We start from the raw sequence: 13,529 nt of genomic DNA, 5'->3' as shown, positions 1-13,529 counted from the left end.
AATCACAGGATGATATGTAAAACGAAATTAAAGTAATGCAACTCATTTTTTCGTAAATTGCCAGACCGATCTAAGATTCAAATGAAATCTAAGAAAGATCTATAATTCAAATGAGAGGTCTTAAAATATTATAAAACATCTTGCTTTTCAGTCAGATCCAACTTCCGATTTCGGGGATACAGGGTGATTAGTATAAAAATGTCTATTTCACATAAATTAATCGGTTTTATCGGGTTAGCAGATGTGGATACTCGATAACCAAATAAACTTATTTCAGTTTTAGATTACCTTCATCGAATCGGAAGGTACCCAAAAATTTCATTCGCACTACATTTTCCCGAAGATGTCAACACACTCCTCAAGTGAATTGAACTGATTTCAGCTACATCGATTTTTGAATTCTGGTTCCAGTATCTAATCGTTTCTCAAAGCCCAATCATTTTCTCAAAAAGGCCATCGAACTTCAAAAACCAAATATTCAAATTAAAGGACTCCATACACAATTGGTGAGTTTTATCCGATTCTGGAATTACAGTATGATGAGTTTTGAAAATTCATATCGATATAGAAGATTGTTTGCCGTATTAATTTATGGCCATACGAGTCATTTTGGGTTATGCTAGTTTCTGAATACTGTCCCGGGTTGGCGGTTCAATGCATAGGACGCTGGTCTTACAAGCCAGTTGTCGTATGTTCGAGCCCCAACCTGGAAGAATTCTTAGTGTCAGTAGGATCCATAGTACTAGCCATGCAATGATTCTGTACACTAAGAATCGGCTGCGAAGTCTGTTGAAACATAAAGGCCAAATTCCACCAAAGGAATGTAATACCAAGACTTTGCTTTGCTTAGTTCCTGAATACCGGCTCTGGAAGTACCATAAATAATGACGAAAAACTCTAAAGTGGAACTCACTTCGACATCTCATGAGATGTTCAATCGATTGTCACACGTAAAGATTGAAATTCGATACGATTTGCAGTTTCGACATCACAGGGTAATGAGTGATTAAAATCTCAATTTTCCGTTTAAAACGACGATAATTAAAATAATGTCATGAACACCGAAGAATATCTATGGATTGCTAAAAAAAGGTATCATCTCACTGCTAGGTGGATAATTTCACGTTTTTAGTATGTGTTTACACTTTCCGGATTCTGGGGAGTGGTACAGCCAAAGCGAGTTCAAATGACCAATAACTTGCATGATTTATAAATGAATAAGGAGTGTATCGAAAATAAGCTATCCACATACATTTGTGTTGTACGCATGTATTTGTGATGGATTTTTATGCTCAGATCACAGCATGCTAGGCGTTTGGCTGTCAGCTTTCGTTTGTTTACTTGTTTTTGCGGTTGAAATTCTGCGTTTTCAAAATGTCGCGTTTTGAAAGGGAAGTGAAAACTAAGGTTCTGGACACATGGCTTAGTAAGAAGGGTATTACTATGCGAAATTTGGCGAAGCGGTTTGGATTTCATCATGCCAGTGTTAAAACCATCATTAATAAGTTTGGGAAACACTATTCTTTGGATGAGCTACCAGGAAGAGGCAGAAAACTCGGTTCTTCCAACCCGAAACTGGACCAGAAAGTGGTATCTCTAATCATGAAGAACAAATCAATGTCAATACGTGATTTGGCCAAAAAAGCAGGAATGAGTGTCGAAATGATCCTGCGTATCAAGAGGCGAAATCACCTGAAGACCTTCAAGAAGCAGAAAATCTCGAAACAAAGTGTAGAACAGAAGAAGCGAGCAGCAACAAGGGCCCGGAAATTGTATTCGCGTCTTGATGTGTCCGGATGCATGTGTTTTGATGGACGATGAGACTTATGTAAAGAAGGACTCAAAAACCCTTCCAGGTCCACAATACTTCACTGTCGTCGTTGGGAAGGATGTGAGCGATGCGAACAGGTCGATTCAAGTGGAGAAATTCGGTCGAAAGATACTGGTGGTATGTTCCTGTAGTTTGAAGTCAACCATTTTTTACACTACCGGAACTATAAATGCAGAAATCTATCGATCTGAGTGTCTCCAGAAGAGATTACTGCCTTTATATAAGAAGCATAGTAAACCTCCACTGTTTTGGTCGGATTTAGCGTAGGCTCACTATGCCAAAACCTCAGCTTCGACCCATCGAACGTTACTGGTCAATCGTGAAGAGGGTCTTCAAGAAGACTAGTAAGGCAACTGGGAACATGCAGGAGTGGGCTCAAGCATCCAAAAAATGCGATGCAACACTTGTCCGGAACTTGATGAAGAGCGTTCGATCAAAAATTCGAAAATTCGTGAAGGAATAACTTAAATTTCATCCGGTTTTCATTATGCTCAAGTTTAACCTCGTACAATAAAGGAACAATTTTTAGTTTGAATAAAATATTGTTTTTTTATCTTAATTTGAAAGAAAAATTTGTGGATAGCTTATTTTCGATGCACTCCTTAATTTTTTGCCTAAATTTAGAAGATTGTGTCCGTTTTTTTTGCATTGTCGCTCTAAATAACGATTTTAAAGTTTAAGCACTCACCACCCTGTAATACAGTAATCGAAAGTTGGTTGCACTGTCGATTGAGTTTTACTTATCTGTTTATGATAAAACATACCTCAAGAGCTATTTTGTGTGAACTGAACTCTGTTCATGTTGGACGAGGGTGATTTCGCCGTAAAGGTCGGTTTTTTTAGGAAGGGTAATTTGTCTTAATATCGTATCTAATTCTATTAAAACTGTATTGAAATTCCATTGTTATATTATATTGAAACTCAAACGAAAGCGACTGATACGAAGTTTAATAAAAAAGATTAGGTATTAATAGAACAGTATCTCTTTTTTACCAATTCGTAAATGAATTGTTAGAGTGGTAATTTATCCTGACCCTAGGTTGGCATAGGGTGCTGGTCTTACAAGCCAATTGGCGTATGTTCGAGCCCCAAGCCAGAAGGTTTCTTATTGTCTGTAGGTTCGTAGCACTAGCAATGCAAAAGCAATTTAATACCAAGACTTTGCTAGTAATTCATCCGGTATGGGGCACAGAGCAACCTAATCGCAACACTCGTATTCTGAAGATCAAATGTGTTATCATTCGAAAATCAGGCAATTAATCTCAAATTTGTCGATTGGTTGCGTAGTAATTTTCATCTAGCTTCACATATGTAATGTCTAAAATTTAATAAAATCCATCTCAATCCTATCCTTCACTATTTAACTATGATACATACGACAAAGGACACTTTTTTGGCTGTAATAGGAAGCCAGCCAAACTCTGACAGAAACAATCAGGCCATGAGAACCGTCTATTTTTGAAACAGAGAATACTGCTTGAAAGCAGAGATGCCAGATATTTTCATAGAAAATCTGTATTAGGTGGAATGGAAAATCTGTATATATCTGTATTCACCAAAAAAACCGAATTTCGTATAATGAAAATAAAGTGCGGTATTGTTATTCCAATATTTCTTGGTTTTATAATGAGAAATTCAATAATACACGACGAAATTAAATGTTGGCAAATTTACATCAACAATCAGAATCAACAAAACGCAATTTCGATTTCATATACTTTTTATAATATTGTCTTGGTAAGTTGATGTGGGATCTAAGCGCTCAACTTCAAATACCAACACCATTTTAAGATTTACAGATCAGTTTGTGATTTGCCCATTGATTACGAAATTTTTTTCTCGTTTCGAGCTACCGAAGAGTTTTTTGTGAAATCTGTATAAATCTGTATTAAGTTTAGGAAATCTGTATAAAATCTGTATTCTGTATGAAATCTGTATGCGCATGTTAAAATCTGTATAATACAGATAAATCTGTATAAATGGCATCTCTGCTTGAAAGGAATAGCTAACCAAACAAACAACAATCTGCATACTTATCATGTCACTGAAACCTAATCAAAACACCAACTACAGGGCGAGAGGAACAACAAACGCTAATGAAGTAAAGTGACTCGCAAACAAAGAACTATATCGGGAATGATGGAACGGATGTGAAATTGATAACATGATAATCGCGACGAATCAAATATTCGTCTATACATGTTCCTGTGTAAACACAGTTATAAACTGAACGTGACAATCGATTAGCTTGAGTTCAAGTGATAACCGATATAAATTCAATATGGTAAATAGAAGAATGATCATAGATGATTGGAGGATTGAACCAGATAAAATATTTGATATTTTCTAAAAATATCTCGTACATCCTTGTTTTACAGTATATCATTTTCAAGCTCGAGTAGTACCACCGCAGATCTGCCTATTACGCTGCTCATACTGTGGAAAATGTAAACTTATTCGATATTCTTACGTTCCACTGCAGCATAGGACAGAGTACATAAATATCCTTGAACTTGGCGAGAGACACCCCTTTATCCATTCAAGTTCGTGGCAGTGCGGTCTGCAGCGGTGGTGTTGCGCAAGTAGAACCGGCCCCCGCCCTGGCGTTCCCAATGTCAAGTGGAAACATTGACGGTACCATTCCTGCGCACGAAGACAACCTGCTGAGTTTGCGATGCATATGTGAAATATGGATTGACAAAGGAAACCAATTTCAAATGCAGGGTTTATCTGTACGAGATTCGTAGCAAATGTACTACTAGAATGAGAATTTAATGTTCACAAGACCTGTTATTTTGGTGTAAACTTTCCTCACCGTGAATCAACCAGATCCAATCTAATATCAAAAAAGAATCCAGGAACAGGAATTTTACTTTTTCGATAAACCAATAACTAGTTCAAGATCTTCCACTCATTGCCAACGAAAAGTACATTCCGACTTTGACAAACAGAGGCGTATCATTCTTGCTAATTTGTCAACATCCAAGCAGGAACCTGAATGCCTGAAATGCCATTAATTATCAAATCAAACTTCGATCAACGTTCGAATTATTTTGTTTGTATTACTACGCATACACAGGAATGCTGTGTTGACCTTCTCTTGCTCTGTTCACAACAACGCACAACTTGTGTTGTCGAATCAAAGTTCTCTACGTCGACCGAGATGACAAGCAAGCAAACAGTCATCTAGGTCTGAACAAACATGTAAGTAAGCCAGGCCACTGGTAGGGCGATAACCGACGAACATACTCGCATCAGCAGCTCCGTGATAAGAATTCTATGCGTGTTAGGATTAGTAAGTGTTTTTAATTTTGTCCATACGTATCTGGTGATCGACGCATCATATGACAATGTTTCCTGACCACGAGAGGTTCTTCTACCAGAATACCGCGAAAGGTTATCTCTGCACGGCTTGGAGCTAAACTGTGAAGTGTACTTGATACTAGATTTGTATTAGCTTGTTCGCCCCATCATAGAGATGTGCGCGTTACTGATAAGAAATGCCACCATCTGAGCTTTCGCTTTCGCGAGAAAGTGGATTTCGCAAAATCAAACTTGCATAATTGCTGTTTGCTGTTATGATCCCGTTGCCAACCAATCGTTGACCTAATGTACGGAGATAATGGAGTGATTTCTTAGCTGGTAGCTGAAATTTGCTGTTATACTAGTGTTTACAATTAATTCTATACTCAAAGAATATCCAACTCTACATTTGCTTCAGGCAAAAGAGAGGCATTCTCTCATGGATTTCATAACATACCAACACAGTTAATCGAATCGTATTTATCGATTAAAATCTATGATTCCCGTATTTACTGATTTTTCAGTAGATTTCTGAGTATTTTTCTGATCTGCGAATAAACCTCTTAAATTATATATACTTCATAATTTCTCCTGAAATCTATGGAAATTGATGCGATGTGTTTATGGTTATTTATTATTATTATTATTATTATTATTATTACATTCTACGAATGTTCAGAACAAAAGTGCGAGATTTATTGCTAGTTAGCTTGATTTATCGTTATGGGTTGGTGATTCAACGCACAGGGCGCTGGATTTACAAACCTGTTTGTTGTACCATGTTCGAGTTCCGATCCTGGAAAGATTCATTTGCCGTTTTCGCTTGATGCCGAACCTAATCAGTTTGTTCGAAACTAGTTTCAAGCCTAGTTGCAGTGTCATTAAACTGATATTCGAGTCAGTTTCGAGCCTCAGTTTTGTCGAAATTGTTCGTTTGAAGAAACTACCCTTGCTGACCGGTGTTTGGGCCAATTATTGGCTGCTAAGTCTGTTGAAACAGAAAGGTCACATTTCACAAAAGGAATGTAATGTCAAGACTTTGCTTTGCTCAAACTTGCATAATTGCTGTTTGCTGTTATGATCCCGTTGCCAACCAATCGTTGACCTAATGTACGGAGATAATGGAGTGATTTCTTAGCTGGTAGCTGAAATTTGCTGTTATACTAGTGTTTACAATTAATTCTATACTCAAAGAAAATCCAACTCTACATTTGCTTCAGGCAAAAGAGAGGCATTCTCTCATGGATTTCATAACATACCAACACAGTTAATCGAATCGTATTTATCGATTAAAATCTATGATTCCCGTATTTACTGATTTTTCAGTAGATTTCTGAGTATTTTTCTGATCTGCGAATAAACCTCTTAAATTATATATACTTCATAATTTCTCCTGAAATCTATGGAAATTGATGCGATGTGTTTATGGTTATTTATTATTATTATTATTATTATTATTACATTCTACGAATGTTCAGAACAAAAGTGCGAGATTTATTGCTAGTTAGCTTGATTTATCGTTATGGGTTGGTGATTCAACGCACAGGGCGCTGGATTTACAAACCTGTTTGTTGTACCATGTTCGAGTTCCGATCCTGGAAAGATTCATTTGCCGTTTTCGCTTGATGCCGAACCTAATCAGTTTGTTCGAAACTAGTTTCAAGCCTAGTTGCAGTGTCATTAAACTGATATTCGAGTCAGTTTCGAGCCTCAGTTTTGTCGAAATTGTTCGTTTGAAGAAACTACCCTTGCTGACCGGTGTTTGGGCCAATTATTGGCTGCTAAGTCTGTTGAAACAGAAAGGTCACATTTCACAAAAGGAATGTAATGTCAAGACTTTGCTTTGCTCAAACTTGCATAATTGCTGTTTGCTGTTATGATCCCGTTGCCAACCAATCGTTGACCTAATGTACGGAGATAATGGAGTGATTTCTTAGCTGGTAGCTGAAATTTGCTGTTATACTAGTGTTTACAATTAATTCTATACTCAAAGAAAATCCAACTCTACATTTGCTTCAGGCAAAAGAGAGGCATTCTCTCATGGATTTCATAACATACCAACACAGTTAATCGAATCGTATTTATCGATTAAAATCTATGATTCCCGTATTTACTGATTTTTCAGTAGATTTCTGAGTATTTTTCTGATCTGCGAATAAACCTCTTAAATTATATATACTTCATAATTTCTCCTGAAATCTATGGAAATTGATGCGATGTGTTTATGGTTATTTATTATTATTATTATTATTATTATTATTATTATTACATTCTACGAATGTTCAGAACAAAAGTGCGAGATTTATTGCTAGTTAGCTTGATTTATCGTTATGGGTTGGTGATTCAACGCACAGGGCGCTGGATTTACAAACCTGTTTGTTGTACCATGTTCGAGTTCCGATCCTGGAAAGATTCATTTGCCGTTTTCGCTTGATGCCGAACCTAATCAGTTTGTTCGAAACTAGTTTCAAGCCTAGTTGCAGTGTCATTAAACTGATATTCGAGTCAGTTTCGAGCCTCAGTTTTGTCGAAATTGTTCGTTTGAAGAAACTACCCTTGCTGACCGGTGTTTGGGCCAATTATTGGCTGCTAAGTCTGTTGAAACAGAAAGGTCACATTTCACAAAAGGAATGTAATGTCAAGACTTTGCTTTGCTGTATCTGGTTGAAGATTCTTTCACATTCCGAAAGGAGGCTGATTGCGGTAGATTTAAAAAGATTGTTATTACTTAGAAAACCCTAAATAGTAGATGACAAATTGGCGTAAAACGTTATAACATGATTCGTGCGATTGTTGAATCTATTTTCAATCTACTTTTTAGGGCTTTCTACGTAATGTCATTTGATTTTAATCAATTCATAGGTATACAAAATAATCTAGTGAATTGAATTTTATGGAATTTACATTACAGAATTGTTTGGTTTCATAGAATCTAGTTGAGATCGGGGGCATCCAAGAGTTCCCTGGAAAAAAGGCGGATGAGTAATGTCAGAGACATAACTGGATGTCGTGAATACGAAAACAACTGACATGTTCCTTAACACTTCCGAATATCAATTAGTTGATCAATTGTATGAATTATGCAAGCATTCCCCTTTTCCACATTTTTCGCAAAAACAAAGAAGGCTTCACTTGATCTCGATTACTGTGAATTTCACACAGCGAAAAGTGCACAAATCAAATCAAACAGTTCTAGATTTGCACCAAACTGAGGATATTTACCTTCGATTTGCGAGCAAGAAATCCTAATAGTTCTTTAGAAAACTTTTAGAGCCATTAAAACGGCTGATTTTGTGTAATGCTCTCCACCGTTGTTTTTTCACCAATGCAAATGACTGGCAGCTGTGACGTAAGCGCTCTTGACAAATGTGAAACTAGCTTTGCAAACGACACAAAATACATCTGCTCGCAGTGGCGATAGAATCCAAACTGATCCAACTTTTGTTAAGAGGTTTCTTTTTACGCGATTTCGTTTGTAGCTTTTTCACTAATGGGCGGTACTAACGGCTATAAAAAAAAGCCGCATACAGAATTTTAATGTCCATTATTTCATTTCGGATTTGCATAATTTATTGAAAGAGACTATCAATATACTATGGGGATTCGTTTTTAGCATTCAGAAGGGTCAAATTGTGTAATTCTCTACGACATTAAACTCTGGAACATTTTTCGCAAACACAAAGAAGGCTTTACTTGATCTCGATTACTGTGAATTTCACACAGCGAAAAGTGCACAAATCTAACCAAACTGTTCTAGATTTGCACTAAACTGAGGATATTTACCTTCGATTTGCGAACAACAAATCCTAATAGTTCTTTAGAAAACTTTTAGAGCCATTAGAACGCCTGATTTTGTGTAATGCTCTCCACCGTTGTTTTTTCACCAATGCAAATGACTGGCAGCTGTGACGTAAGCGCTCTTGACAAATGTGAAACTAGCTTTGCAAACGACACAAAATACATCTGCTCGCAGTGGCGATAGAATCCAAACTGATCCAACTTTTGTTAAGAGGTTTCTTTTTACGCGATTTCGTCTGTAGCTTTTTTCCTAATGATCCTAACGGCTATAAAAATAGCAGCATATAGAATTTTAATTTCGATTATTTCATTTCGGATTTGCATTTCATTGAAAGAAACTATCCGGATGCTGTACGGGATTCATTCCTACCTTTCAGAAGGACCACATTGTGGAACTTACTACGATATTAAACACTGTTCGGAACATTTTCTCGAACGATTTGTTGTACAGCAGCAGATATTTTGTTCTCTTTCTCAGAACGCGTTCTGATTGGCCTTATGAATTATCCTCTTTGATACTCGTTTATACCAAACATTTCAGAAAAGATTAATTTTGAATTATTTGAGATTATGTCACACAACTGAATATTTTATCATAAAATTGTGATCCTATTTCCGATGGCATGTAGCAAAAATTATGTTGATTCGTTAGATACAACAAGAGATATTCACGATCAAAAACTTATCACTCTCTCAGAGGGTAAGTTTTGAAAAGGCACCCCATAGTAAAGTAAGTCGTATTCACGAAAAAAAATCAGTATATGAACGCGTGACTGATGACTTTTGCATAATCTTTGAGTGCGGTATGTTCTCTGTAGAAGTTCTTGTCCATCCAAAACCTTGGAATTTAGACCTTGAGGTCTACCAACGAAACCAATGGCATTAGTGAGTTCCTTTTTTGTGTTTATCACATTCAATTAATTGGATCATTGTGATGAGTTATGAGGTAGTGCTGGTCCATCCAAAAACTACTTGGAGTAAAGGCCTTCAGATCTACCAGCGTAACCAAGTGAACTATCGAGACCCTTGTACACGATTCATGTTCAGGCCTTAAGAACTACCATCATAATAAACTGTAATAACGAACTTATTGATCACGGTCACCACTTACAGTTAAGAGGTTTATTGTAGATGCTCTGGGTCACCCGAAAACTACATGGAGCTCAGGCTTTAAGAACTATCAGCACAAGGAACTGCGTTAATAAAACTTTTTGCCCCGTATGCATGTAACACAGGGATCAATAAGTCCCGAGACTAATGGAAACATTTTTTTTGAAAATTTTTTTTTTATTCATCAACATAATCACCTTTTAGGGTGATACAATGTTTCCAACGTTTTTTCAATTGTTCAATATCATGTTTATAAAAAAATTTATCTTTCGCTTCAAAATAAGCTTCAGTTTCAGCGATGACCTCCTCATTTGAGCCAAATCTTTTTCCCTGGAGCATTTTTTTAAGATCAGCAAAGAGCCAGTAGTCACTGGGGGCTAAATCTGGCGAGTATGGGGGGTGGGGAAGCAGATCAAAGCCCAATTCGTTCAATTTCGCCATTGTTTTCATCGACTTGTGGCAGGGTGCATTTTGTTCCATCGAAAGCAATCGCGGCACCCACTTGGAAAAAACCTTTTTCATGCTCAATTTTTCATAAAGGATAGTAAATACACTGTATGATATCTGTGTCATCTCAGCAATCTCACGGAGCTTCACTTTACGATCTTTCATTATAATTTTTGTCACTTCACTCACATTTTCCGGTGTAACGGCTTTCACAGGTCTACCCGAGCGTTCCGCGTCATTTGTGTCGGTACGATAACGTTTAAACTCGGCAAACCACCGACAAATCGTTGCTTTTGATGGACAAGAGTCCGGATAACATTTTTCAATCCATTGTTTCGCTTGCACGGTGTTTTTACCCATTAAAAAACAATGTTTTATCAAAACACGAAACTCGGTTTTTCCATTTTTAAACAAACTACAAAACGACTTTACTCCAACCTCGATAACTCAGCTGTTTCTGGTCGGATCGACTTATAATTTTGACCCGTTTCAAGCAAAGGTTAGTACTCTAGAAAGACGTGGTTACTGGTTTACTACGAGCGCCATCTCTGCTTTAGTCTCGGGACTTATTGATCCATGTGTTATGTGTGATTCCACCATCAGTTCAAGGCATTACCAGTGTATGCGGGTAGACGTACAGTAGATCCGAATTTGATTATCAGATAGCTTTCATATAACTGCTGTTGCCTTCTTAACATGGGTTTTGAGGACCCGGCGTATTCCAGCAAGAACGACGTTAATGAACTTTTTGTCCTCGGCTCATACTCGTGATACCAAATGCTATTAATAGGCATATTGTGAGTGAACTACGTCAACCAAATCTACCGGAATAACAAAGTGCATTAAAAAACTTAATTATCACGCTCCATACTCGTGATTCTCTAAAGTCCTTGGATGGCTGATAATATTCCTGAAACAGATCAGAATAGACAAGAAATATGTAGCCCTATGACTATGAACAGCATTGAAACATAAGTACATAAGTTGCTGATTGCTCGTGTAGATCTTAAGATCTGTTTTCATTGAAGTTTTTGGCCTACTTAAAACATACTTGGAACAGCAAATAAGCAATATGTAGCCCTAAAAATATGAACAGCAAACAAAAAATAGATATTAACCGTTGTAGTTCTTGTTGTGGCACAGTGTAGTCTCTAAAGACAAAATTCCAAGTAGTTGAATCTTGGAATATCTCTTACGGGTTTCCGTAGACTCAGAATATACTTAGTTGCTTCTAGATGCTTTTGTGTATGAATGTGGTTAGCTTTTTTGTGTTGTTTACACTAAAACCGTATGCGATTGTGAAAACTTTTAATACCATCCAGTACAAACAGGGAACTTGGAGTAGTAAAAACATGATAGCGTTTCGTGCGGTCCTTCTACATACATGGAATCGATTTTGCAGACCACTTTACACCAAAAATGCTCATGCCTCCAAAAATCGTCGAGTTTTTCATCCATTTTTCCCGCTGTCCAATGTATGTGTGTGGTTAGCAAAATTGTACCATCCATATTATTTACATTCATTTGAATAATTATGGCCTGGTACATCGTATAACGGAAAATTGCAAGCACTATTCTCACAATCGAATGTAAACAAATTGCAGAGAACAAAAACAAGAGCAGCTCGGATTGCTTTCCAACATTCCTGTGGGATCACAAAACTACCACACCTGGCCCTAGCCAGTACCACACCTACACAAAAGCACTAGAAAAAACTATGTTCTATTTTTTGCACCAGCAGATTCAATGCCAAAGTCGTCACTTTTCCCAAGCCAACACTTTAAAGATACACATCCGTTTAGAAGGGGTTCCCTTTCGACGGACATCGGTTTCACTTGCATCGACTTGATGCATCACCAGTCTACTTCGCATGTCGCTACAATTCTTAACTCTGAGCAGAGCAATCGCATGGCATGAAGACTAATTATTGTCTGCTTGTAGCCGAACGTGATTTACGCCACGTATCTCCGCTGGGGGTACTACTAACAAATCTGAGTGGCATAGCAGACGACAGACAACGGGATGTTTACGCCGACAGGTGGGGATCGGTTTGTCGGCTAGCAGGTCGCGAGATTTTAAATTTTTTAATTGCAATCTAGACTGGTTGCAGCAGCGCCGGTACAATTGCATTCCTTAGTGTGAGAGCGAGGTGTGGAAACATCGTATGATGCACGGTGACCACTTTTCCCACCCACTTCCCACAATAAACCGGCGGGGTATGAAGAAACTAGTAGCAGTCACTCTGAATGCGGTGCACATGTGGACTCACCTCGGATCGGGAACGGCTTCGTTTGAATAGTTTCCGTGGTCGGAGGAAGCATCTTCCTAGTATCCTCGGACATAACACTAGGGCAAAGCTGAATCTCTCTAAGTCCACTGGATTCGTTAAATTTTCCACTCTGACTGGATGTGCGCACACGCAGTGACCGAGAAGGAGGAGGCGGCGCGGAAAGGGTACCACCAGACAGTGATATCACTTTACCCGGCGGCGGAGTTGACACAACATTTGAACTCAAAATCACATCCATTTCACACGACTGACGAACGCGAACTGAACGGATTCGCTCGGCTCAGCTGCTCTAGAAGCGCAAAACCGATCATAGATGAGCCACAGGTAGAGCAACAGTGATGCCAGCAACGTTGTAATGTAATGGAAAACATTTCTCTCGCTTATGGGTATGAAATAATATGACATTTTTAGTGCACTAAAGATCACTTTGTGAAATAAGATTCTTGAATGTGTATACTAAGTTGTTTTCAAATTGAACTGAAATATTACTCCCTCTTTTCATTAGTCATGGATACTAAATGAACAAAAATCGAATTAACTTTATAGTATGGTTTATAGTATGATACAGAGGTGGAAATAAGCCCATTTTGCGCATGAAAATGTGAATCAAGATTTCCGATTGTGAATAAAAAAATCGAACACCGTGAATTAAAAAATGGGTAACAAAACTAAAATTGCAATTATTTTTAAATTGTGCGACCTGTGTATTCAGATCCAACTTCCGATTCTGCAAAAAAAAACTTTCACAAA

The 13,529-nt window shown here is 37.7% G+C and overlaps 1 protein-coding gene across 3 annotated transcripts in view; it reads right to left on the bottom strand.

The window, feature by feature from the left end:
* LOC131433660 (6-phosphofructo-2-kinase/fructose-2,6-bisphosphatase) overlaps positions 1-13,049 on the bottom strand; it is a 52,539-nt gene extending 39,490 nt beyond the window's left edge. For all 3 annotated transcript variants that reach the window (XM_058600163.1, XM_058600162.1, XM_058600161.1), the window contains exon 1: positions 12,759-13,049. In XM_058600163.1, coding sequence (XP_058456146.1) covers positions 12,759-13,017 — 259 coding nt within the window. In that variant the 5' untranslated portion in view covers positions 13,018-13,049. The remainder of the gene's footprint in view (positions 1-12,758) is intronic.
* Between the last annotated feature and the right edge of the window lie 480 nt (positions 13,050-13,529).

This window comes from Malaya genurostris, chromosome 3, assembly GCF_030247185.1.
Source record: "Malaya genurostris strain Urasoe2022 chromosome 3, Malgen_1.1, whole genome shotgun sequence".
Taxonomy (NCBI): Eukaryota; Metazoa; Arthropoda; class Insecta; order Diptera; family Culicidae; genus Malaya; species Malaya genurostris.
The sequence above is the reverse complement of the archived record's forward strand: the minus strand, read 5'-3'. Positions and strand labels throughout refer to the sequence as shown.